At 47.2% G+C, this 27,024-nt stretch overlaps 1 protein-coding gene and 1 long non-coding RNA gene across 3 annotated transcripts in view; one reads left to right on the top strand and one right to left on the bottom strand.

Moving 5' to 3' along the window:
- Dennd5b (DENN domain containing 5B) overlaps positions 1-10,511 on the top strand; it is a 137,324-nt gene extending 126,813 nt beyond the window's left edge. For both annotated transcript variants that reach the window (XM_090319310.1, XM_090319302.1), the window contains 6 exons: positions 1,932-2,050; positions 3,261-3,448; positions 4,269-4,351; positions 4,528-4,654; positions 6,182-6,356; positions 10,307-10,511. In XM_090319310.1, coding sequence (XP_090175436.1) covers positions 1,932-2,050; positions 3,261-3,448; positions 4,269-4,351; positions 4,528-4,654; positions 6,182-6,356; positions 10,307-10,490 — 876 coding nt within the window. In that variant the 3' untranslated portion in view covers positions 10,491-10,511. The remainder of the gene's footprint in view (positions 1-1,931; positions 2,051-3,260; positions 3,449-4,268; positions 4,352-4,527; positions 4,655-6,181; positions 6,357-10,306) is intronic.
- Positions 10,512-10,565: 54 nt separating this feature from the next.
- On the bottom strand, positions 10,566-26,437 carry LOC150066240 (uncharacterized). The gene is made up of 3 exons (XR_016532797.1): positions 26,304-26,437; positions 12,182-12,352; positions 10,566-10,647 (listed from the first exon to the last, which is right to left on the bottom strand). It is a non-coding gene; the product is annotated as an uncharacterized LOC150066240 (long non-coding RNA).
- Between the last annotated feature and the right edge of the window lie 587 nt (positions 26,438-27,024).

Genomic DNA, 27,024 nt, shown 5'->3' with positions numbered 1-27,024 from the left:
TTCAAACATGACACTTACTTTGAATGATTTTATAAAACTCCCTTTGCTAGGCTCCAAATGGCTCATGCATGCTTATAATCCAAACTACTCAGGAGGCTAAGATCTCAGGGCCAAGGTTTGAAAACAGACCAGGCAAAAATATTTCCCAAAAGGACCAGTAGTATGGCCTAGTGGTAGAGTGCTCGTCTAGCATGCACAAACCCTGGGTTCGTTTCCTCGGTACCACGTACACAGAAAAAGCTGTAAGTGGTGCTGTGGCTCAAATGGTAGAACACCAGCCTTGAGAAAGTTCAAGGACAGTGCCCAACCACTGAGTTCAAGCCCCAAGACTGGCAAAAAAAAAAAAAAAGAGTCTGTTGTCTCCAGTTAACCTGCCTAAAGCAGAGCTGGGCTCAAATGATAGAGCACCAGCCTTGAGCTGGGATAGCACCCAGGTCCTGAGTTCTCGAACCAGCAAACACACAAAACTAGTTAATATTATGAAGGATTTCCCTGTATTTCAGTCCCCATGCAGGTTGGTTCTGATACACAAGAAGACCTGTTTGGAATTCAGGAGGGAAATGGTTCTAACTGCAAGCCTCTCCTGTGTCTGAGCTCTGGGAATAGCAGTTTCCATGTCAAGTTGTAGCATTCTGCAGGAGTAATAGACTCACAGCCATCTATTCATGAAAGATTAAAACCCTTAGTTTCTCCCCACTACCAATTAGGTAACATAGGCCTTGCTGGAAATCCACCATGCTGCCCCCAAGCTCTCACACCATTAGCTGTCTCTTCTTCCCATGTCTTCCTCCGTCCCCCAAGTTATGGTAATATCTGAGCCCCGAGACACAAGGAAGTCATGTGCTTCCAGAACTCCCAGAGTTTGATGGTTTTGTCCTCTAGAACTTAATTCACATTCACATTTGCATTTCTCTTACTGCTGCTCCATTTTGGACTTATCCATCAGGGCTGCTACAGTAGTCAGCCCACATGCCTTGTTTCACTTTGCACAGTTGGGTATGCACAGTTAACCATGCTCCAAAAGTATTAACTGGAGAATTCCAGAAATAAGCATTTGCTAGGTTTGTGGAGAAAAAGGGTTACAGGGTGTGTTTATGTTTCAGAATACTAACATGTGAGCTCAGGCCCCTTGCTCTTGTTTTTTTTTGTTTTTTGTTTTTTGAGACAGGGCTCTCTGTCAGTTGAGTTACATCCCAGCCCCTTTTATTTTACTTACTTTTCAATCTCTGTACCTTGGATTTTTCACTCAAATTTGGAGCTCGTACCCCTTGAGCCACACCTCCACTTCTAGCTTTTTGGTGGTTAATTGGAGATGAGTCTTACAAGACAGGCACTGGTGACTCATACCTGTAATCCTAGCTACTCAAGAGGATTTGAGGAGCATGGTTTGAAGCCAGCCTGGGCTGGAAAGTCCATGAGACTTCCTTCAATTGACCACCAAAAAGCCAGAGGTGGGGCTGTGTCACAAGTGGTAGAAAATTCAAGCCACAAGAGCCCCCCCCCACACACACACACAAAGTCTCAAATTTTCCTGCACAGGCTTTGAACCTTGATCTTCAGATGTCAGCCTCCTCAATAGCTACAGTAGATCAAGTCCATGAGCCACCAGCACTCAGCTCTATTTTTTTCTCTAGATACGACCCTTTTCAGCGCATTGAAACCCTTCTCATACTTCAGGACAATTGACTGTTTTATGGGGCATAAGGGTTCCGGGTTCCTCCACAGCTTTCTCCTGTCTTCATTAGGTCTATAGTCCAGCACCCAGCATCATGGATGACCAGCACCCATCATTCTCCTGTCTCTCCATGGACTCCCTGCTTGGGTTCTCTAGAGCAGGTGCACAGGCCTCTAGTTCTGAGATGGAGCTAGGTTCTACTGCAAAGCTGAGGCAGTGTCACAGTTCTGACTCAGCTGCGGTCTTGTCTCTGCAGTGCCAGAACTTGGGGAAGCTTACCACAGTTCAGATCGGTCACGATAACTCTGGACTCTTAGCCAAATGGCTAGTGGACTGTGTCATGGTCAGAAATGAGATCACAGGACATACATACAGGTAAGCAAATGGCCTCAGGAGCTGATGACAGAAGGTTGTGAATGTTTTTTTCACTGCTTTTTAACTTCTGAGGTTTGACCTCCCCCCCCCTTTTTTTTTTTTTTGCCAGACCTGGGCTAGATCCCAGGGCCTGTCTTTGGACTTTCTCAAGACTAGAGCTGTACCACTTGAGCCTCAGCACCACTTCTGGCTTTTTTCTATGTATATGGTACCAAGGAATTGAACCCAGGTCTTTGTGCATGCGAGGCAAGCACTCTACCACTAGGCCAAGCTCCCGGCCCAAGACCTCCCAATTTTTAGCTAGGCACTCTACTACTTGAACCATGTCCAACACTTAATTGTCTTGTGAACTTTAGTTGGGGGGTGTATTGCTTTATTTATATAATATAAATTTATTCCCAAAAATGCTTTAAAATTTGTTGCTAATTCTTTTTAGTCACAAGTGTTGTAAAGGTGAGATCTGTGTAAATATGAGGCTTCCCTCATATGAGGCTTCACCTCAAGTTTAGTGAGGAACAGGGTGACTGACATTGCCTAAAAAGAAGTGTATTCCTTACCTGATTTATGAAACTAATCCCTCTGTACATCACCTTTAGAGTAGCAATTTTAAATAAAGGATAACAGTGCTTCCCCTGGCAGTCACAGGATGTGGAAGGCTGGAATTTAAGGCCAGCCCTTCAAACAACAAAAAGGAAGCATAAAATAATTTTGGTAAGGAAGACAACCTCTCAGCTACCAGACAGAGGCAGGTGCTGGTGGCTCACAACTATAATCCAAGATAGTGGAAGGCTGAGATCTGAAGATCACACTTCAAAGCCAGCCTGGGCAGAAAAATCTGGGAGAGTCTCATCTACATTTAATAAGCAAAAATGTAGAATTAGAGATGTGGCTCAAGTGGTCTACCACTTGAACCACCTGCCTTGAACAAAACCCAAAAAACCACAAAGGGATAGCTCCCAGGCCCTGCATTCAAGTCCTAGCAATTTGTAGCTGTAAAGACATGTCCTCAGGATTTCCAGGTTCATACTGAAGTGTTTCTAGGAATAAAATGTTCTGATGACACGTTTCACAGTAAAATATTTAACAAAGAAGAACCACGTGGCAAGATAATAATAGGGGTGTCTACCATGCTCATCTCTACTTTTCTCAATTTTTCATAATTAAATAAGCAGCCTTCAAAATGATTAAACTGGAACTGGTGTGCCCGCAGGTTCCCGTGTGGGCGGTGGCTGGGCAGAGGCATTGACGATGGGAGCCTGGAGAGGATCCTCATTGGCGAGCTCATGGCGACCCCCTCGGATGAGGACTTGGCTCGGCAGTGCCGCACTCCCCCGCAGCAGAAGTCACCCACCAGCGCCAGAAGACTGAGCATCACCTCTCTGACAGGAAAGGCTGCCAGTGAGTACTGAGGTTTCTGTTTTCCAGTGAGTCTCAAAGGTCCTACCCAGCCTCCAGCCACTCAGACCACAGCAGCATTCATGCTATGTCCAGGAGATTAAGAAAGCAGATAGATGCCAGGCACCAGTGGCTCATGACTAGAATTCTAGCTACTCAGGAGGCTGAGATCTGAGGATAATGGTTCAGAGCCAGTATGTAGAAAAGTCTGTGAGACTCTTACCCAATTAACCAGCAAAAATCAGGAAGTGGGGTTTGGCTCCAGTGATAAAATGTCAGCTCTGTCCCAATACTGGTACAAAACAAGGAACGAAGTTGGAAGGGGGCGAGGGGAGAGAAATGGAGAAAAAACATGAGAAGGGGTATCACTATGTGAGAAGTAATGCACCTACTACCTGGAGAATGTAACTGTAACTCCTCTATACATTACAGTAAAAAAAATACATCTTCCTTCCTTCTCTCCTTTTTTAAAAGTAACAGTCGTGTTTTCAGTTGAGAAAAAGTTAAAGAGGAGAACAGGCGCCTGGCTTGGGTTAGAGGTTGTAGGCAGTCAGGCTGGAATTTGAATCTGGGGAGATTCCTTTAAATCCATCTCAGGCTGGCTTTGAACCAGGATCCTCAGATCTCAACCTCCTGAGTAGCTAGGAGGCTTACACCAGTGTAAGCCACTGGTGCCCAGCTTGGATTCTTTTCCATCTTGCCAAGATGAAGTCCTCGGCCAAGCCCGCCTGCGCCAGCGCAGTAGGTCCTGCAGAGCAGCCAGTGCTGACACTCACCTATACCGCTTGATTCGCTCGTCTCTCATGAGAATGCTCTTTTCCAGAGCCCAATGCTGGACAGATCCAAGAAGGAATTGGAGAGGCTGTGAACAACATTGTGAAGCATTTTCATAAACCTGAGAAAGAGGTATTAGGGCCATCACAGCCTGTGGGGCTTTGCACACTGCTTGTGCAGGTGGCGCAGGGGGCAGGGTGCATGCTGGGTCCTCCCGGGTGAGCTCTAGGCTGGCTGCAGAGACCTGTTCCCTCAGCCCTTGGCCTCTAAGGTGTTCAGCATGGAGCACTGTGTGTTGTGCTTCACAGAGGGGAAGCCTCACGGTGCTGCTCTGTGGAGAAAATGGACTGGTGGCAGCTCTTGAGCAAGTTTTCCATCATGGGTTCAAGTCCGCCCGCATCTTCCACAAGAATGTTTTCATCTGGGACTTTGTGGGTAAGTTAAACAGATAGCCATTATTAGGCCATTGAGAGGCTTCTTGGAAAATTCCAGTATGCAGGAATCCAGGTGAATAGGACTAGAGATTAGGGAATGTTTTTTTACTTTTTTGTTGGTACTGGGACATGAACACAGGGCCTGGACATTACCCTGAGCTTTTTCACTTAAAGCTAGCACTCTGCCACTGGAGTCACAGCTCCACTTCCAGCTTTTTTTGGTAGTTTAGTGGAGATAAGAGTCTCGTGAACTTTCCTGCTCCTGGCTGGTTTTGCAGTGAGATCCTCAGCTCTTGGCCTCCAGAGTAGCAAAACACCGGCACCTAGCTTGTGATCTTTTTTTTTTCCCCTCATCATGAGACTTGAACTCAAGGCCTAGGCACTGCCCCTGAACTTCTTTTGCTCAAGGCTAGCACTCTTCCACTTGAGCCACAGCACTTCTGGCTTTTTTGTTTGTGTGGTACTGAGGAATCAAACCCAGGCCTCATGGACCACTAAGCCACATTCCCGGCCCCCCTGAGCTCTTTTGCTCAAAGCTAGTACTCTACCAATTTGAGCCACAGTACCACTTCCAGTTTTTTGAGTAACTAATTGGACATATGAGTCTCACAGAAGCTGGGCACTGGTAGCTCACACCTGTAATACTAGCTACTCAGGAAGCTGACATCTGAGAATTGTGGTTCAAAGCCAGCTGAGCACAAAAGCCCAAGAGACTCTTATCTCCAATTAAACCCTGGAAAACCCACAAGTGGCACTGTGGCTCAGTGATAAAGTGCTATCATTGAGCTGAAGAGCTCAAGACAGCACTCAGGCCGAGTTCAAGTCCCAGGACTTCCCCCCCCCCAAAAAAAAGGCAGGGGTTGGGGGGATGGTTTGCAGACAGTCGCAAGGAGGAGTGACAAGAGGTAGTCACACCTGTAATCCTGGCTACTTAGGAAGCTGAGATCTGTGGATTATGGTTGAAAGTCAAGTTGGGCAGGAAAGTCTATGAGGCAGAAGTGGAGTTCCAGAAGGTAGCTCAAATGGTAGAACACTAAACTTGAGCAAAAAGCTTAGGGCTACAGCCCAGGCTCTGAAATTGTCTGAGCTGAAGTCCAGGACCAGCATGTGCTCACACACACACACAAGTAAGGGAAGAGAGTAAGAAACAGTGGAGTAGAAGTTGATCAAAATACATTATATGCATGTATGGAAATACTGCAGGAAATCCCTTTGTACAATTAGTATTCACTCATTAAAAAAAAAAGGTGTGGATATAGATTAGTGGTAGAATGCTTTCCTAGAATGCATGAGGCCATAGGTTCAAACCCCAGTGCCACAGTGTAAACTTGGAATCCTTGATTAGGAAATTCCTTGCTGGGCGCATACTGTCCTGCCATGAAGCATGGACTTGTGGGAGCCATTCTCCCATCCATGATCAAGTCACGATTTGAGCTCTAACACAAAGTCCTTTTGGTGTCCCCAGAATAAAGTGAATGATGAGTCTTGCTGTGTGGAAAGCACTGGTGTGATGGCTTTCTTTCCTCAGAGAGAGCTGTGGCTTATTTCGAAACCACGGAGCAGATTGTGGACAGCGAGGCTGACACCCTTGTTCAGAGGTCGTCCTGCAAAACATTCTGCCACTACGTGGGTGCCATCAACGCTGCGCCCAGGAGCATTGGGAAGGACGGCAAATTTCAGATCTTAGTTTGCCTTGGAGCCCGGTACAGAGCCATTTTCTCACTTTCCGTATCTGTGGGGGGTGGGGAGGTGGTACCACAGTGCAAACTCAGAGCCTGGGTGCTGGCTTTAGCTCTTTCAACACTGGTGGTCTACTATTGAGCCACACCTCCATTCTGGCTTTTTGATAGTTAATTGGAAATAAGAGTCTTGAATATTATGCTTTTTTTTGAACCACTATCCTCATATCTCAGTCTCCTGAGTAGCCAGAATTACAGTTGTGAGCAACCAGTGTCTGACATATTATGGGATCTTACTGTGTTGTCTTCAAGACTGTTTCCTATCTCTATTTATTTTATCCTATGATTTTATAGCGTGTAGTGTCAGACTTAGAGCCTTGAATATGCTATGCAGACACTCTACCACTAAGCCACGCCTCCATAGCTGCCCATTTGTTTATCAGTCCTAGGGCTTGAACTCAAGGCCTGAGTACTGTCCTTGGGCTTTCTCAAGGCTGGCGCTCTACCACTTCAGTGACAGCACCACTTCCAGCTTTTTCTGTGTATGTGGTACTGAGGAATTGAACCTATGGGCTTTGTGCATTCTAAGCAAGCACTCTACCACTAGGCCACACTCCCAGCCTCTTCTAGTACTTGCTGAAGTAGCTGGGATGACAGCATAGGACACTACATCCAGTGGGTGGTTGAAGAAAGGGGTCTAGGGTGGGATTGTAGGCATGAGCCACCACATGTCCTCTTAAACTTGGAGAGATTCAGAGGCCTTGCGTGGTAGTCCTTGCTATGAACGGCACATAGAGGGATGCTGACGATGCCCCAGGCCTGAGATGCAGATGTAATCGGGAACCAGAAGACATGACGTATCCTGCAGAAACAGCAGGCTTCAAAAAAACCCAAGTTCCCTCTTTCTTGGTAAAAGAGGCCCAATTTCAGCTGTGCTTTTGCATTCTTTTTAAGTATGATCTGTGTCTCTTTTCATCTCTGCACCGCACCAATTTATTAGACCCATACAAACTGCTGCATGTGTTTCTCCTTTGATTTTGTTCCTCACTCACTATTAGGAAAAAAGGTCAGTGAATGTGAGCGTTTACATAGCATGTGTGAGACCCTGGGTTTGAGCCCTAGCACCAAAGGCGGGGGGGGGGGGGGGGGAGGCATAGTGGCTTACACCTAGAATCTTAGCTACTAAAGAGACCTCGAGGATTATGGTTTGAAGTTGTCCAAAACAAGTCTTCATCTCCAATTAACCAGCAAAATTGCTAGACTGGAGGCTTTGCTCAAGTGGCAAGAACACCAACCATGAGTAGGCTGGCTGAGAACCAGTTCCCTTGAGTCCCAGAACTGGCAACACAATATTAAAAGCCTAGGTATGAAGGCTTAAACCTGTATTCCTAGCTACTTGGGAGGTAGAGATTAGGGGACCACGGTTCAAATTCAGTCTGGGCAAAAGGAAGTTTGCAAGCTGGGTACCAGGGGCTCATTCCTATAATCCTAGCTACTCGGGAGCCTGAGATGTGAGGATCCCAGTTCAAAGCCAGCCCAGACATTATTTCCAATTAACCTGCAAAAAAGCTGGAAATGGAGGTGTGGCTCCAGTGGTAGAGCATCAGACTTGAGCAAGAAAATGCTGAGTCCAAGGCCTGAGTTCATACACAGACAATGACATTCTAGGGTTAGGGACATGGCTTAAACACAAATCCTTAATTCAAAGTTTCCATATCACTAAAAAGTAAGTTTCCTCTTCTTGTTACTTTTACTACTTTTGGGGGGGGGGGTGAGGGGTGTTTTGTTTTGCCAGTCCTGGGGCTTAAGCTCAGGGCCTGAGCACTGTCCTTGGACTTTCTCAAGGCTAGAGCTCTACCACTTGGGCCTCAGCACCACTTCCAGGTTTTTTCTATGTATGTGATGCTGAAGAATCAAACCCAGGTCTTCGTGCATGCTAGGCAAGCACTCTACCACTAGGCCAAACTGCCGGCTACTGTTGTATTTTTTTGTTTTTTGTCGGTGGTGGGACTTGAACACTGGCACTGGGCATTGTCCCTGAGCTCTTCAGTTCAAGGCTACCACCCTACCCCTGAGCCACAGCACCACTTCTGGTTTTCTGCTGGTTAATTGGAGATAATAGTTTCATGGAAGGGCCAGGAGTTTGGCCTACTGGTAGAGTGCTTGCCTAGCATGCACAAAGACCCAGCGTTCGATTCCTCAGTACCACATACATAGAAAGAAAAAAGCCACAAGTAGTGCTGAGGCTTAAGTGGTGGAGCTCTAGCCTTGAAAAAGTCCAAGGACAGTGCTCAGGCCCTGAGTTCAAGCCTAGGACTGGCAAAAAAAAAAAATATTCTCATGGACTTCAGTGCCCGGGCTGGCTTTGAACCTTGGATCCTCAGATCTCAGCCTCCTGAGTAGCTAGAATTACCGGTGTGAGCCACCACACCTAGCTTATTACTGTTGTTTCTGTTGTGCGGGGTTCTGAGGTGCTGGGGAAGCACTCCACTTCTTTTTGCTTGGGTTTGAATCAGACTGGCTCAAACTTCATTTCCTGCTTATACCTCTCAAGAATTAGGTAGGACCATCCTAGCCTTTTTTTTTTTTTTTGTCAGTTGTGGGACTTGAAGCTCAGGGACAGGGCCCACACCCTGAGTTCTTTTGCTCAAGCCTAGCAATCTACCACTTGAGCCACAGCTCCACTTCCAGCTTTTTCTGTTTATGTGGCCCTGAAGAATCCAACCCAGGGTTTCATGCAAGCTAAGCAAGCAATCTACCACTAAGGCACTTTCCCTTTTACACCCTACCTTCTTTTAAAAGTAGTTTAGGGGCCGGGAGTTTGGCCTAGTAGTAGAGTGTTTGCCTAACATGCACGAAGACCCAGGTTCGATTCCTCGATACCACATACATAGAAAAAAGCCGGAAGTGGTGCTAAGGTGCCGGGGCCTACCGGCAGCAAATTGAGGTTCCTGAAATAGGGGGCAGGGACTGGAAAAAACGGAAGAGAGACAAACACATCGGGTCCCGGAGGTCTGCAGCCCAGGCAAAAACTGCAGCCCCGTTTATTATCAACTCAAAGCTTATATCCCTTCTTGAGACCAGGGCACTGCCAGGTGTTACATCCAGATGGTTAATCAGGGAACTGTTGGGGGTTACATTCATTCATATGGTAAATCTCAGATCAATTGAACAGAAGGCCAAAGAACAATAAGACAATCAAGCAATTATCTGATGCAAATCCAAGTACAGTTTGATTCCACTCTGGCTCCCAACACTAAGGCTCAAGTGGTAGAGCTCTAGCCTTGAGAAAGCCCAAGGACAGTGCTCAGGCCCTGAGCTCAAGCCCAGGAATGGCAAAAAAAAAAAAAAAAAGTAAAAGTAGCTTAAATTATAATAATTTCTTTCAGGTAAGTTGACTTTCCAATGCACAGTTAGAATCTGATGGGTTTTCCCATTAATCTTCTCTTATTTATCAGTCACAGGGCTTGAACTCAGGCCTTTGTGCTCTTGCTATTTTCACTTAAGACCGGCACCCTCCCACCTTGAGCCACAGCTCCATTTCCTGTTTTTAGTGTTAATTGGAGATGAGAGTCTCAGAAGCTAAGCACTGCATGCCTACTTCTTATAATCTAGCTTCTCAGTGGGCTGAGATCTGAGGATCCTGGTTCAAAGCCAGTCCAGGCAGAAAAATATGAGACTCGATAAACTACTCAGAAAAAGCCAGAAGTGAAGCTGTTGCTCAAGTGGTAGGGCAGACTTTCCTGCCCAAGCTGGCTTCAAACCACAGTCCTCAGCCTCCTGAGTAGCCAGGATTTCAGGCGTGAGCCACCAGCACCAGGCTAGTCTAATTCTTTTGACCAGTAAGTCCAACATAGCAGCTTTGGTTTTCTCTTGTGGCTGGGTTTTGCACCAGCAAAATTTCCAGGTCTACTGACCTGGCAAGGCTTCTGCGGAGCCCTGTGTGCTCAGCCTCCGTGCGTTTGGGTCTGCAGGGACCACCTGCTTCCACAGTGGATCCCGCTGCTGGCCGAGTGCCCTGCAGTGCCCCGGATGTACGAGGAGAGCGCGCTCCTGCGAGACCACATGGCCGTCAGCACGCTGGTGCGCGTCCTGCAGACCATCCGGGACTTCCCCGTCGTCTTGGAAGGCTCTCTCATCAAAGGGGTGGATGTGTAGCCGTGCAGCCCTGACCCATGGCCGCTGCCCCATCCCCAGGCACGGGGACCCCACTTGGGCCTGTGACTGGGGTGACCCCGGCAGGCCCCCACCGTGGCCCCGTGTCCAGCTCCACGCTGCAGCCCAGGCAAAGTGCCCTATTGTAGTTCATTTGAACCTGGAATTTAGTATAAAATAGAGTATTTTCATGTGTTAGATGTGTGTAAATACACTATCTTTAAGAAATTCTATTGCTCTAATAAGATACTTTTTCCTAGTTTAACTATTCCTGTGATTAAAAAGAAAAAAAGAAAAAAAAAAACTAGCTTAAAGTGGGGGTGGGGAGCGTGGTGCTAGTCAGAAGAAGCCAGGACCCTGTAACCCGGCCACCAGCCAGCCCGCACTACCGATGCAGCGTCCTTCTCTGTCCAGCCTCCCGCCCTGCTGCCCTGTCCCCGGGTGGAGAATGAATGTACGCACCATGCCTGCTGTACCATAGTCCTTGCTGTGTGTTTTAAGTTATAAACCATTTTATACATTTGAGCAAGTCGTTTTGGAAATTGTTTTCAGTGGACACAAGGTGAAGAGCTGATTCCAGGGGGGCTGCTAGGCACAAGGAGGAGGCTGGAGCCCAGACCAGCTTCATTCTTAGCATTTTTATTACTGTTATTGGAGATAAGAGTGAAGCATTAGTGTCATTAGAGTCATAATGCCTGAGGCAGCACTTTGATTCTTCTGTGTAAACCCCACCAGCCAGGTGGGCCCCATTCCTCCCCCCCTCGGAAGGAATGTGCAGGAGGAAGGGGAGGAAGCGGCTTGAAATGTTTTTGTGAAAGTGTTTGTTAACCATGATAATGCAAGTAACAGGTCTAGAGGGAAGTGGAGCCCCTTTCTGGATGTCCAGAGGCAAGCTTTGTGTTCCTAGAGAGAAGAGTGGCCCAGAGGAGCCAAAACCCCAAATGAAAAAAGACCGAAAGTTAGAACTAACTTTCCAATGTGGTGTTTTCACGTCTGTAATCCCAGCTCCTCACGAGGCTGAGAACCGCAGTTTGAAGCCAGTCTGGGCAGGAAAGTCCAGGAGACTTTTTTTGGGGGGGGGCCAGTGCTGGGGCTTATACTCAGGGCCTGAGCAACGTCCTTGGGCTTTGTCAAGGCTAGAGCTCTACCAGGCAAGCCACAGCACCACTTCCAGCTTCTATGACGTATGAGGTACTGGGGAATTGAAGCCGGATCATCGAGCGTGCTAGGCAAGCACTCTATCACTGGGTCACTCTCCCGGCCCTGAGTTCATCTTCTGACAGGCGCTGCTCCCTGGTTTGCTGTGAAATGGCCTCAAATCCAAACCCACTGTCCACCTTCCATCTACCCGCCTTCCTCTCAAGGTCAAACCATTCCACTGCCAGCAGCCCCAGCCGTGGCTGCTGAGGATGCACTGCTGAAGGGGATTCAGAAGTTGGCTGCAGGGACACCACAGGTTTACCTCCAAAGAAAGTGTGACAGCCCTGGGGACAACAGAAGCATCCACAGCCCCTGGCTCCCCCAAGCACCCACTGTGCAAGGATGAGAATCCATCTTCTCCTGCCACTGTTCCCAAGGACGCAGCCAATGCCCTGGGCATCACCTGTCCCCAGCTGCCCTGGACAACCAGAGCCTGGACTCAGACTGCTTCCCTACACCAAAGTGCAGAAGCACCCGCCTCAGGACATCCTTACCCAAGCTCTCCCTCTCCAGGACCTTTATTCATTCACCCAGCTGCGTGCTGTGGCTTCCTCCTATAGTCCTAGCTGCTAGCCAGGCAGAGGATTGCATCCAGGCAGGAAAATCGGTGAAACTTAACTGCCAATTAAGCGGCAAAAAGGTAGACATGCCTCCAGTGGTAGAGCCTTAAGCAAAAAAAAAAGGCAAGTGAGAGTGTGACATCCTGAGTTCAAGCCCCAGTACTAGCCCCTCCCCCACACAAAAGATAGTATGTCCTTATACTCATTTATGAATTATGTTAACAGCTTACTCTCAAGGCATTAAAAATGTGATATGGGGGCCAGGAGTTTGGCCTAGTGGTAGAGTGCTTGCCTAGCATGCACAAAGACCCGGGTTCCATTCCTCGGTACCACATACATAAAAAAAAGCCAGAAGTGGTGCTGAGGCTCAAGTGGTAGAGCTCTAGCCTTGAGAAAGTCCAAGGACAGCGCTCAGGCCCCGATTTTGAGCCCTAGAGCTGGCAAAAATAATTTTTAAGAACATGATCTGTTGCAAAAACTGGGAGCAAAGCTGCTGTCATTCCTGTGAGTGAAAATAGTATTTTAACATGTTTCAAGAAAAAGTTTAGACTTCTGCCAGGTACTGATGTCCTATGCCTGACATCCTAGCTCCTCAGGAGGCAAAGATCTAAGGATCATGACTCAAAGCCCATCCAGGCAGGAAAGGTCATGAAACTCTTATCTCCAATTAACCACCAAAAAACCAGAAATGTTTCTAAGTCTCAAGTGGTAGGGTGCCAGCCTTGAGTGAAAAAGCTAAGGCACAAAGCCAGGCCCTGAATTCAAGCCCCAATATTGGCAATAGACAAGGATATCAGATCCCAGGAAAGTATTAAAATATTTATTGACAGCTCTGAGAATCTAGTTATTTATAATGAAATGTCTTTTTCTGCTAAGAATTATGATTTTCCACTTAGGAAACTGTGAATGTTTTGTTAGGTTTACACACACTTGTCACGACTTTGGGAAGACAATCGGACCTTTGTCTGTGTACATTTCAGTATTCCCACATCTTCACTGACTGACAATGGAATCCAGAACTCTTCCCTACTGTCCAAAAAGGAAGTGCATTTCCAGGTCACCTGTGTTTCTGGCCATCTCTACTTCCTATGTAGCTAGTGTTGGCATAACTAGGAAACCAGAAAGAAAAACAAGTCCCTTATTGCTATGAAAATACGTAGGCAAATCTGTTGATAAGATGAATTCCAACATCAGAAGAGGTTGCTGTTACAGTGCCATCAAAAGACTAAGGCCAGTTACTGGTGGCTCACACCTGTCATCCTAGCTACTCAGGAGGCTGAGATCTAAGAATCTAAGTTCAAAGCCAGCTAGGGCATGAGACTCAACTATTCAAAAAAAAAAAAAAGCTGGAAATGAGGGGCTGGGAGTTTGGCCTAGTGGTAGAGTGCTTGCCTAGCATGCACAAAGACCCAGGTTCGATTCCTCAGTACCACAGACATAGAGAAAAAAAGCCGGAAGTGGTGCTGAGGCTCAAGTGGTAGAGTTCTAACCTTGAGAAAATCCAAGGACAGTGCTCAAGCCGTGAGCTTTAGCCCAGGACTGGCCAAAAAAAAAAAAAAAAAAAGCTAGACGTGGCACTGTGGCTCTAGTGTTAGAATTAGCCTTGAACAAAAGCAGCTCAGGAACAGCACACATAAATGTGCATGCACAATCTAAGGAAGGCCTGGGGTAGGGTATATCCTAGAGTCCCTGGCTTTGGGGGGGGGGAACCTCCCAAAACACATTAGAGCTGATGTTCCAACTGAGAAAAAGATCAAGACTAGCTTCAAAAATCATCCTGGAAAGCACTGACAGCTGTTATCCTAGCTACTCAGGAAGCTGAGATCTGAGAATTACAATCCCAAACAGCCCAGGCAAGAAAGCCAGTGATTATCTCCAATTAACCAAGGAAAAGCCAGGCACAGAGGTGTGGCTCAAGTGATAAGAGTGCCAGCCAAGAGCAGAAAAAGCTACTGGACAGTGCAAGCATCACAATGAAGTATTGACACCAAGGGGAAAATTTTCCTCAAATAAAACTTGGAAGGGGGTGGGAGTCAGTGGTGGAGTGCTTGCCTCGCATGCACGAAGACCCAGGTTCCTCAGTACCACAAACAGAAAAAAGCCAGAAATGGTGCTGAGGCTCAAATGTAGAGCTCTAGCCTTGAGAAAGCTCAAGGTCAGTGCTCAGAGCTTACGTTCAAGTCCCCGGACTGGCCAAAAAAAAAAAAAAAAAACTTGGAAGGGATCCAGTACACCCTGAGGGTTGTGCAAGGGGAATCTAGAGGGTCTTGGTCCCCAAATTTACTGTCAACACCAGATTCTATTGCGAGTACACACATACATCCAAGAATTTCCCATTGTTAATCAGACGAAGGTGTGAAACTTAGAAAAAAACCATCTGTGCTACTTGAACCGTGTCACTGTACTCTGTCTTTTTTTTATATAGCATTTCTGCATTTAAATTATTGTTTTCATTTGTATTGTTAACACAGTATATCAGAACTGGAATTTTTTTCCCTTCATCTGAACATAACATGAAATTTAAAGAGTATTGTGATTTTAAGCACTTTAACATATCAGACAAACCGATGTGGGTTTTTCAGGGTTTGGAGTACATTTCAATGACTTTTCATGCATTGTTCTTTACAAATAAAACTGTGGGTTGATACTTGGTTTTGCTTCATTACTGGGGAGTCTTACGATTTCACAGGGCTTTAAAAGGTGTTTGGGAAATAGAGATCATGCCTAAACCATTATGTAGTTTTAAAAAACTAGCTACCCAGAAGGAGTAAGAAAAGGTGAGCCCTAAACTGGCACCACCGGTGGCTCCCACTGTAATCCTAGCTATGCAGGAGGCTGAAATCTGAGGATGACAAATCAAAGCCAGGAAAGCCAGGAGACTCACATCTCCAATTCAGTACCAAAAAGTCAGAAGTGGAGCTAGGGCTCCAGTGGTAGAGTGCTAGCCTTAAGTGAAAAAAAGCTCGGGGACAGTGCCCACACTCAGAGTTCAAGCTGCAGACTGACCTATGCACACACAAACACACCAGAAGAGGAAGAGCAGAAAAACAGGGAAGGAGAAGGGAGCAAGCCAACTGGAAGTGTGACTCAAGTTGTAAAGTATCAACCTTGAATAAAAAAGTCTGTTGAGCATGTGAGGCCCTGAGTTCAAGCCCCAGTACCAACAGAAAAAGAAAAACAAGGATTTCCAATACGATATAGATGTGGAATTTGACACATTTTTCCTAACGCTGCTACCATGTAAACTATTTGTCCACGCTTCACTATTTTGAACAAAATACACATTCTTGGCTCTGAGACATTATTTTGTGGGTCAAAGACAAATGTTGACAATTGTCTGATTCAGCCTAATTTTTTTACATAATTCTTTGATTATCCTGACAGGCATTATAGTTTTATTAAAAATAGATGCTTTAACCTAGATGGAGCAGTTAATCGGGGCCGCAAAGGCTAAGTCACACAAAATTAGAGCTGACAAGCTGACAAGATCCATTCCCCAATACAGTATAATCCTGAGGCCTATCATTTTCTTCTCAATAACCTAGGTTTTTAAATGCCTCAAAACTTTCTAGGTTACTCAGTAACATCCTTAGTCAAAAATAGCCAGCAGGGCTGGGAATTTGGCCTAGTGGTGGAGTGCTTGTCTAGCATGCACGAAGACCTAGGTTCGATTCTGCGGTACCACATACATAGAAAAAAGCTGGAAGGGGTGCTGTGGCTCAAATGGTAGAGTTCTAGCCTTAAGAAAACCCAAGGACAAGGCTCAGGCCCTTAGTTTAGTCCCATGACTGGCAAAAAATAAATAAAAATTAAAAATAGCCGGCAGGGGTACCTCACTCCTGTAATCCTAGCTACTCAGGAGGTTGAGATCTGAGGATCACAGTTCAAAGACCAGACAGAAAAGTCTGACTCATCTCCAGTTAACCATCAAAAGGCTGGAAATGGAGCTCTGACTCAAGTTGTAGAGCACCAGCCTTGAGTGAAAAAAGCCAAGTGAGAACACGAAAGTCCTGAGTTCAAATCCTAGTACTAGAACAAAAACAGTTTTTTGTGTGTGCCAGTCCTGGGGCTTAAACTCAGGGCTTTCTCAAGGCTAGTGCTCTACCACTTGAGCCACAGCACAACTTCCAGCTCTATGTGATACCGACGAAATGAAACCCAGGGCTTTATGCTTGCTGAGCAAGCACTTTACTACTAGGTCACACTCTCAGCTCCAACAAAAGGGATCTTTGTCATTTTCTATAACAAGAACAACTAGAACTCTTAAAAAAAAAAAAAAAGTGGGGCACTGATGGCTTATACCTGTAATCTAGTGATTCAAGAGCCTGAGATCTGAGGATTGCAGTTCAAAGCCAGCCCAGAGAAGAAAGCCTGTGAGACTCCAATTAACCACCAGAAAACCAGAAATGATGCTATGGCTCAAAGTGATAGAATGCTAGCCTTGAGCTGAAGAGCTCAGGGACAGCACACTGGCCCTGAGTTCAAGCTCCACAATTGATAAGAAGAGGAGGAGGGAGGAGTGGGTGGGGGGAGGACGGAAGAAGAAAGAAGGCAGAAAGAGCTTGGATTTTCTTGTTTTCTTGCCAGTACTGGGGCTTGAACTCAGGGCCTGTGCACTGTTCCTTTGCTGTTTTTGCTCAAGGCTAGCACTCTACCACCTGAGCCACAGCACCACTTCTGGCTTTTTCTGTTTATGAGGTACTGAGGCATCAAACCCAGGGCTTCATGCGTGCTAGGCAAGCACTCTACCACTAAGCCACATTCCCAACCTATAAACTTGCATTTTCAACTTAGATTTTTTGTTTTTTTTTGGTCTTGGGACTTGAACCCAGGGCCTGGGGACTATCTCTGAGCTTTGTCGTTCAAGGCTAGTGCTCTATTACTTTGGGTCAGAGCTCCATTTCTGGTTTTCTGTTGGTTACCTGAAGATAAAGAGTCTCTTGGACTTTCCTGCCCTGGCTGGCTTTGAACCATGATCCCCAGATTTCAGCCTCCTGGGTAGCTAGGATTACAACCTAGTTTCTTAGATTGTTACCTAGTACCCTATTATGACTCTTAAAGCTCTTTCCTGTCTTGCTGGCTATTAATCCTAAACTGACACAACCACACTCAATCCTAACCACGCCTCCGGGTCCACTGGCCACCTGCCTGAGGCCAGTTTTCCAAATCCAAGTAAACAGCCAGACTTGCTATTTCCCCACTGACCTGGCTGCCAGGGCAATGCTCTTCTTAACAGGCTACAATAAACTGTTCTGATGATCATTCAGAAAGCCAGCATTCTACCCTGCTGCATTTTTGCCAGTACAATGGACTTAATTCAGAGCCTAGGATCACCGGAGGTGTTTACCTTGGCTAGCACTCTACCACTTGAGCCAGCTTTTTGCTGATTAATTGGACATGGAGTTTGGGGACATTTCTCCCCAGACTGGCTTCAAACCTCAATCCTCCAGATCGCAGACTCCTGAGTAAGTACGATTACAGGCCTGAAGCCACAAGTAGCAGCAACAGCATTCAACGTTATTAAGCATGACTATTTCCTCCTGCGTTGTTCTTTGTAATCTTTCCCAATATACAGATTTTTTTATTTTTTGGTACTGGTGCTGGGGCTTGTATTTAGGGCCTTGAACTCTCACTGATTTTTCCACTCAAAGCTGGTGCTCTAGCACTTGAGACACACCTCTACTTCTGGCTTTTTGCAGGCTAATTAGAAATAAGAGTCTTTGGAATTTTCTTGCCTGGGCTAGCTTTGAACCACAATCTTCAGATCTCAGCCTACTGAATAGCTAGGATGACAGGCATGAGCCATGGCCCATCTTTTTGGTTTTAACACAAATGTTCATTTTTAATTCTATACTTCAAAGCATCTTAAGCAGTCATTTCTCCATTTGCTCTAATACATAAATACTTTCTTTTTCTTATTTCTGGTGCTATTTTTGTGAGGGAGGGGATATGAAGGATTAAAACCAGGGCCAAGTGCACCATTGACCTAACTTCTGGTACTTTCTGTTGCATAGAAATGTTTCACTTTTTTTTTTTTTTTTTTTTTTTGTCATGGGTGCTTGAACTCAGGGCCTGGGCTCTGTTCCTAAGCTCTTTTGCTCAAGGTTAGCATGCAACCTTTTTTTTTTTTTTGTCAGTCCTGGGCTTGAGCTCAGGGCCTGAGCACTGTCCTTGGACTTTCTCAAGGCTAGAGCTCTACCACTCGAGCCTCAGCACCACTTCCGGCTTTTTTCTATGTATGTGGTACCAAGGAATCGAACCCGGGTCTTCATGCATGCTAGACAAGCACTTTAACCTCTAGACCAAACTCCCGGCCCAGCATGCAACCTTTTTGAGCCTCAGCACCAGTTCTGGTTTTTGCGGAAATAAGAATCTCAGGACTTTTCTGCCTGGGCTGGCTTCAAACTGTGATTCTCAGATCTCAGCCTCCTGAGTAACTGGGCTTACAGGCATGAGCCACTTGACAGCCTGTACTTTTATCTAAACACACATATATAATGTTTAGCTTTAAATTATTTACGAAAGTAAAGTTTTTAGATTCCAGGCCCAAAGTCCAGGAGTCCCAGGTTAGGTCTGCCCTCCTGACCCTTTATGACAAGTAAAACATGGTGAAAAGAACAAGAAAGGTGATGAATTGTACACAGCCATGGGAACACAGCACTTCAATGCACCTTTAGCCATTTTCCTGGCATAAACATGAACTTTAGCTTTAAAAAGACAAAAAAATTAGGGGATAGGGGCCGGGAGTTTGGCCTAGTGGTTAAAGTGCTTGCCTAGCATGCATGAAGACCCGGGTTCAATTCCTCGGTACCACATACATAGAAAAAAGCCGGAAGTGGTGCTGAGGCTCAAGTGGTAGAGCTCTAGCCTTGAGAAAGTCCAAGGACAGTGCTCAGGCCCTGAGCTCAAGCCCAGGACTGGCCAAAAAAAAAAAACAAAAACAAAAAAAAAATTAGGGGATAGGGCAAAAAACATGCATAATAGTTAATGCAGTTTTAATGCCAGGCACCAATGACTCATACCTATAATCCCAGCAACTCAGGAAGCTGAGATCTGAAGATTGAGGATCAGGCAGGAAAGACCACAACCTCCAAAAAGCCAGAAATGGAACTGTAACTCAAAGTGGTAGAGTACTAGCCTTGAAAACAAAAGCACAGGGACAAAGCCAAGGCCCTGAGTTCAAGCCCCAGCACTGGTGCATGTGCATGTGTGTACACACACACACACCTGTTCCTGGCAGCCTGGTCTCACTCTCCTTGTTCCCACTCTGGAGAGGTTCTCACCACTGTTAGCACGCGAGAGGAACAATCTGGTTTCTCTGGGATGATGTGGTATAGCCTCGGCCCTCACTGGGGGGCATTTGAGCCTGTGGTTTTAGCTTCTCTTCAGTGGGGCCTTTAATCACATGATAATAAGAAGGCAATGCCTGGCTGAGGATCAGTTTCTCCCTTGTCACAAGATCCTTATCCATACATTTGCCCCTCTTGGAATGCCAGGGTGGCTGAGGGAGGGGAAGAAGGAAGCAAGTGGGAAACACTCTGCATTCTGCCTTCAGTTAATTCAAAGGGCCAAGTAAACAGTCAGTGCTTTCGGCCACAGCAGGGTGTGTAGGTGCCAGTACTGAACTCAGAGCCTGGACACAGGCCCTTTTTCACTCAAGGCTGGCACTCTATCCCCTAAGCCACTCTTCCACTTCCAGCTTGTTGGTAGTGAACTGGAGATAAGTCTCATAGACTTTCCTGTCTAAGCTGGCTTTGAGCCCAGATCCTCAAATCGCAGCCTCTTAAGGAGCCAGGATTGCAGGCATGAGCCACAGTCAGGCTCAGAATAATCTTTTGTTATGAGGATTAATGGATGGACCCTCAAATTTTAGAGTAGAAAAATGTCAGCCATGTAGTAAATGTACAGGAATGTTAATACCCCTCTCTTAAAAAAAAAAAAAAATCATGCCTCTGGGACCTGTGTGGTAGAGTGCTCACTTAGCATGCATGAAGCCCTAGGTTTGATTTCTCCATACCACATACTCAGAAAAAGACAGAAATGGCACTGTGGTTCAAGTGGCAGAACACTAGCCTTGAGCAAAAATGTCCAAGGAGAGTGCCCAGGCCCTGACTTCAGGCCCCAGGACTGGCAAAAAAAAAAAAAAAAAAATCATGCCTTTGCCAGGAGCATGGACTAGTGGTAGAGTGCTTGCCTCACATGCACAAAGACCTGGGTTCAATTCCACCATACCACATATACAGAAAAGGCCAGAAGTAGTACTGTGGCTCAAGTGACACAGTTCTAGCTTTGAGAATGCTCAAGGCCATTACCCAGACCCTGAGTTCAAGCCCCAGGACTATCAAGAAAAAAAAAAAAAAGGAAAAATAAATCATCACTTTCACCTTTTCCTCTCCCCTCCAGCCTCCCTCCCAGTTAGGTCTTTCTCCCCCCCACACCCCGCTTCCACTCAGCAGCTTTGTGAGCAAAGAACTTGCTCACCTTTGGGAAGTTTTAAGTCCCTCTGAGAAGTCAGAGAACACTCAAGGTCCACCAGAGACAAGCACCAGTGATTAGTGCCTGTGATCTTGGCCACTCAGGAAACAGATCTGAAGATCACAGTTCCAAGCCAGCCTGAGCCAAAAAGTCCATGAGGCTCATGTCCAGTTAACCAGCAGGAAGTGGAGGTATATCTCAAGTGGTAGAGCACCAGCATTCAGTGAAAAGGCTAAGGGACAGTACCCAGGCCTTGAGTGCAAGTCCAGTACTAACTTAAAAAAACTGAGGGGCTGGGAGTTGGCCTAGTGGTAGAGTGCCTGCCTAGCATGCACGAAGACCCGGGTTCGATTCCTCAGTACCACATACATAGAAAAAACCTGGAAGTGGTGCTGAGGCTCAAGTGATAGAGCTCTAGCGTTGAGAAATCCCAAGGACAGTGTTCAGGCCCTGAGCTCAAGCCCAGGACTGGCAAAAACAACAACAACAAAAAAAAAAAAAACACAAAACTATCTGTCCGTTTATTTAGCAGTATGAGGCACCTAACTCAGGCCTGACCCGTTAGACATGTGTTCTATCATTGTTACCATGCTCAACTTTGCTTTCTTGTGTTCGTTCACTTGTTCTTTTCTGTCCCGGGTCTTGAACTCAGAACCAGGGCACCACTCTTCTTTTAGATTTTTCACTCAAGTCACACCTCCATTTCTGGCATTTGGCTGGTTAATTGAAGCTAAGAGTCCTGGGTTTGAGCTGACTTCAAGTGAGATTCTAGCCAGGGGCAGGTGGCTCACACCTGTAATCCTAGCTACTGGGAGGCTGAGGTCTGAAGACAGCCAGCCCGGACAGGAAAGTCCATGAGACTCTATCTCCAATTAACCAAACCCAGAAGGGACCCTTGGGTCAAAGTGGTAGAGTGCTATCCTTGAACAAAAATGCTCAAGCACAATGCCCAGGCCCTCACAAAGGACAAAAAAAAAAAGAAAGAATGAAAAAAAAAAAGTGAAATTCTAAGATCTCTCTCTCCTAGCTACTTTGAGTAGTTAAGGAACACAGATGTGAGTCACCAGCAAGTGACTTTTTTTTATCTTTGGCCAGTCCTGGGGCTTGAACTCAGGGTCTGGGCACTGTCCTTGGACACATTTTGCTCAAGGCTAGCACTCTGCCACTTGAGCCACAATGCCACTTCTGACTTTTTCTGTGTATTTGATACTAAGGAATGAAACTCAGGGTTTTGTGCTTGCAAGACTAGCTAGCACTCTACCACTGGGCTACACTCCTGGCTGAGCCATGAATTCTTACTGTGCATTTATCTCTGGAATCTAAAAAAGCAGTATAGCCCTAAGCCAGAGGAGGTGGCTTGAGTTTATGAGTACAAGGGTATCAAGGACAGAACCACATCTAAAAGTAAAAGAAGAACCAGGCCAGGACTGTGACCTAGTGGTAGAGTGCTTGCCTAACATGCATGAAGCCCTGGGTTCAATTCCTCAGTACTACATATACAGAAAAATCTACAAGTGATACTGTGGCTCAAGTGATAGAGTTCTAGCCTTGAGAAAGCTCAAGGAGAGTGCCCAGGTCCTGAGTTCAAGACCCAGAACTGACAAAGAAAGAATCCATAGCGCTCAATTGCTTCAAAGCAGAAAACCCCATAGAGCAGATTGCACGAAAGTCCCGTAGCCCAGCTAAGCTTACTGTGGGGTCAGAGTCCACAGCTACCCAGCAGGTCTGGGTACCTCTGGGTTTCAACTTCTACCTCTCAGGCTCCTCCCTGGGCAGATTTATGACCAACTCCCATCTTAACAGGGAAGGGTAAACTCCAGGTCCAAGGGGGGGGGGCACAGAGGGCTACCGTGCATTGAACCTTCTAAGTCAGGTGCCAGTGGCTCACACTTAGGCTCTTAGCTGCTCAGGAGGCTAATATCTGAGGATCACAGATCAAACCCAGCCCAAGCACCAAAGTCCATGAGACCGATCTCCAATTGGCCCCCAAAAAAGCCAGATGTGGAGCTGTGGCTCAAGTGGGAGAGTTCCAGCTTTGAGCACAAAAGCTCAGGAAACAGTGCCCAGGCTCTGAGTTCAAGTCTCAGAACCAGCACGAAGACAGAAAAGAAAACTCCTATCTGCCTGCTAATATACATACATGTGATTTATTTATCTTACTCGTCTCTTGCTCCACCAACCCCAGCCCCAGCCATGGCCTTCTACCTCCATTCTTATCTCCAATGCTGGGTAAATGCAGTGAAAAAAACACCAGCCTGGTAGAGTGCTTGCCTAGCATGCACGAAGACCCAGGTTCGATTTCTTGGTACCACATACAGAAGTGTTCTTATGGCTCAAGTGGTACAGCTTTAGCCTTGAGCAAGCCTAAGGACAGTGCTCAGGCCCTGAGTTCAAGGCCTAGGACTGGCAAAAAAAGAAAACACCAGCCTGCACAAAAGGGAAGAGCCTTGGGATTGGTCTCTTAACTTCTTGAGGTTCTGGGTTTTTTTGCTTTGTGTTTGGGGTTTCGTTTTTTGTTTTTCCTGCCAGTCCCAAGGTTTGAGTTGAGGGCCTAGAGCCTGCTTGGCTCTACAGCCTGCCCTTCCAGGCTTTCCTGGGGGGAGGGGGGGGTCATGAGGCTTGAACTGGGTCTGGGGGCACTGTCCCTGAGCTCTTCAGCTCAAGGCTACCACCTTACCCTTGAACCAAGCCCCACTTCCTCTTTTCTAGAGATTGGAGATAAGAGTCTTGTGAACTTTAGTGCCCAGGCTGGCTTTGAACCGAGGTCCTCAGATCTCAGCCTTCTGAGTAGCTAGGATTACAGGCTTGAGCCACCAGCACCCAGCTAGGCTTCTCTAGTCCTCTTGACAGAACAAAACTTATATCTCGTTTTCTAGGCATCTCTTCGGAGACTTGTTAGTTTAAGATCAGGCTAATTTTGAAGAAATACTCTGAGGAGTTCAGAGAAATCCTTGAAGGGCTGGGTACATGAGAGAGCAGAGGAAGGAAACACACCCTGCCAGGTGAGAGAGGACCAAAGGCTCTCATGTGACTTCCTGTGACAGGGCTTAATGAACACATCTGCACCTGCTGGGTCTGCTTGGCTGAGCCAGGGCCTGAGCTGTGACTCCCATGAAATCTATATACTGCCCGCCCGGGTGCCTCAGGCCTGTCATCCTAGCTCCTCAGGAGGCTGAGATCTCAGGATAACAGTTCAAAGTCAGCCCAGGCAGGAAAATCCATGCGACTCTTATCTCCAATCAGCTGTCAAAAAGCTAGAAGTGGAACTGTGGCTGAAGTGGAAACAGTGTTAGCTTTGAGCAAAAGAAAGCTCAGGAACAGCAACCAAGCCCTGAGTTCAAGCCCTAGGTCTGGCACAAAAAAAAAAAAAAAAAAAAAAAAAAAAAAGAGGGCCACGCGTTTGGCCTAGTGGTAGAGGGCTTGCCTAACATGCACAAAAACCTGGATTCAATTCCTCGGTACCACATAACATAGAAAAAGCCAGAAGTGGTGCTGTGGCTCAAGTAATAGAGCTCTAGCCTGGAGAAAGCCCACAGATAGTTCTCAGGCCTGAGTTCAACACCCAGAACTGGCAAGCATAAATAAGGAAACTTAAGGAAAAAAAAAAACAACTATGTATCTCCTAAGGACTACAAGAAGGAGAATGGTTTCAGCTCAGTCATGGTTGGAGGAGGGGGACTATCCAAGAGATGAGGTGTGTCCCTGGAGATCCTGCTGCCAATCAGGAGAGGGAAGGAGGGAGAAGAGGCCTGTGGAAAGCTCTAGAGAGTTTTGTACTAGGAAGGCTGCAATTTGGCTGTGTAGCTCACATGGCCAGGGACCCCTACCCTACCCCACCCCCCCAAGGACTTGGAAAGACCTCTCCATTATTGTTTATTTATTTTTGCTAGCTCCAGGGCTTAAATTCAGCGCCTGGGCAGTGTCTCTGAGTGTGTTTTCGGTTTTGCTTCTTGAGTAGTTAGGATTACAGGTGTGAGCCACCAGTGCTGAGAAATTTTTTTTAATTGTTATTATAAGGACTTATACAATGATACAGTTTCAATTCAGGTAAACAGTTCATTTCTTTTCTTTGTTTTTCTTTTTTTTTTTTCATTTGGTTGTGGGGGCTTGGACTCAGGGTTGCAATGTCCCTGAGCTTTTTCTGCTCAAGGCTAGCACTCTACCACTTGAGCCACAGTGCCACTTTTGGTTTTCTGGTAGCTAATTGGAGATGAGTTTCATGGACTTTTCTGCCCAGGCTGGCTCTGAACTACAATCCTCAGATCTCAGCCTCCTGAGTAGCTAGGACGACCACCACCAACACCTGATTCCTGAGACTCTTGTCTGCAATTAACCATCCCAAAGTTGGAAACAGACCTATGACTATAGTGATAAAGGGCTAGTGCTGGTGGTTCATGAACTGAGCATTGCAGTTCAAAGCCAGCCCAGGCATAAAAGTCCGCAACACTAATCACCAGTGAACCATCAGATAACTGAAAGTGGTGCTGTAGCTCAAAGTGACAGAGTGCTAGCCTTGAGCTAGCTCAGGGACAGATGTGACTCAAGTGGTACAGCAACAACCTTGAGCATAACAGCGGATCAAGAGTCTGAGTTCAGGCATCAGTACTGGCACACACAAAAATAAAAAGGAATAGTGTGGGCAGAAGGAGATGTTTATATAATAAAACAGCCACAGGTGTGTTCCACAGGTGGACTTGTTTGCCAATTATCTCACAATTGGTCAGGGCCTTGTTATTAAGAGTTATTTATAGCCAGGCACTGGCAGCTCATGCCTGTAATCATAGCTACTCAACAGGCTGAGAACTGAGGTTTGAGGTTTGAAGCCAGCCTGGGGAAGCAAAGTCTGTGAGACCCTTATCTCCAACGAACCACCAGAAAACAGGAAGCTGAGCTGTGGCTTGTGAAAAATCTCAGAGACACTGGGACCTGGAGTTTGGCCTAGTGGTAAAGTGCTTGCCTAGCATGCACGAAGACCCACATTACATAGAAAAAGCCGGAAGTGGTGCTGTGGCTCAAGTGATAGAGCTCTAGCCTTGAGAAAGCTCAAGGACAGTGCTCAGGCCCTGAGTTCAAGCCCAGGACTGGCCAAAAAGGAAAAAAAAAAAAAAAAAACCACCTCAGAGACATTGCCAGGGCCTGCCTTCAAGCCTCACAAGCAGGCCCCCCCAGGCCCCCCACTTTCTTCCAAAGAGCGCTGGCTATAAGTCTCCAGGCCTCAGTTCTGCCTGAGGTCTCAGCAGGGACCTGCTGGCTCTGGGGCGCTGGGGAACAGAACCGCCGCAGAAGTGATGGATGTCAGTTCTGGGCTCGAGCTACCGCAGCACTGGGGCTTCTTTGAGGTTCCCGGCTGTCCTGAGGAGAGAGCCATTTGCAGGGGGACTGGCACGGGGGTCTCCCACCTCCATCCCAGGGCAGCGCCCGGCCGAGCCCAGTCTTGAACCTGGACATTAAGCCCTGGTCTTCTGAAGCTGGGATGATGTGGAGCGGTGGATTAACTCCACAACGGCACCTGTGGAGCCAGCCCGCCGCCCGCACACACGCTCGGCCCCTCTGAGCTCCAAAGCCGGGGTGTTTCCCCTACCTGTCCGGCCCCGGTCGGCGTCACTGGCAGGAGGTCACTTCCGGCATCTCCGCCGTCACTCTCCGAGGACGGGAAAAGGAGGAGAAGACCTTCTTTTCTGCGACCTTCAGCCTTCCCGCGCAGGATCAGGTGGTTCTGGAAGCGACCGGAGGAACCCCGCCTCCGCTCGCCCTCCAGCGCGCAGGCCCCGCCCTGCGCCGCCGCGCCTCCTCCGCGCGCTGGCCACGCCCCTCGCCGACGCGCCTCCGCCCCGCCTCCCGCGCGCAGGCCACGCCCGCTGGCGGAGGCGCGTGCGCACTGGCATCCGCAGGCGCGCGCTCGTGCACACCCCTCCCTGACTCCGGAGCAGGCGGGGTGGAGTCTTTCCACCCGCTGAGGCCACGCGGCTGTGGCTTTTCTCAATGAAAAGGGGGCAGGGCGGGCTTCCGGGGCGGGACTGCGCGACCGGGACGCAGATTCTCCTCCACCTTGACTGCCGCACGGCGCTGCCATCCCCGCAGGAAAAGAGAGAGGGAAAACAAAGTAAGAAGAGCAAAACAAAGCAAGGAAAGTAAAAAAGAAAGTGCAGGAGACGCTAACCTCCACGTAACCCCCAAACGTGGAACTCCGACTCGGGCGCTCGTGCTCGGGAGCTCAAAAGCTCTCCCGGGCTCTGACTTGGAGCCGCACGACCGGCATCAAAAAACCAGCCCGGAAGGCCTGTGACACCCGGGTGTCTGCT

The sequence above is a fragment of the Megascapheus bottae genome, chromosome 2 (assembly GCF_031878675.1).
Source record: "Megascapheus bottae isolate mThoBot1 chromosome 2, mThoBot2.hap1, whole genome shotgun sequence".
In the NCBI taxonomy this organism is placed as follows: domain Eukaryota; kingdom Metazoa; phylum Chordata; class Mammalia; order Rodentia; family Geomyidae; genus Megascapheus; species Megascapheus bottae.
This window is presented reverse-complemented; position numbering and strand designations above follow the sequence as displayed.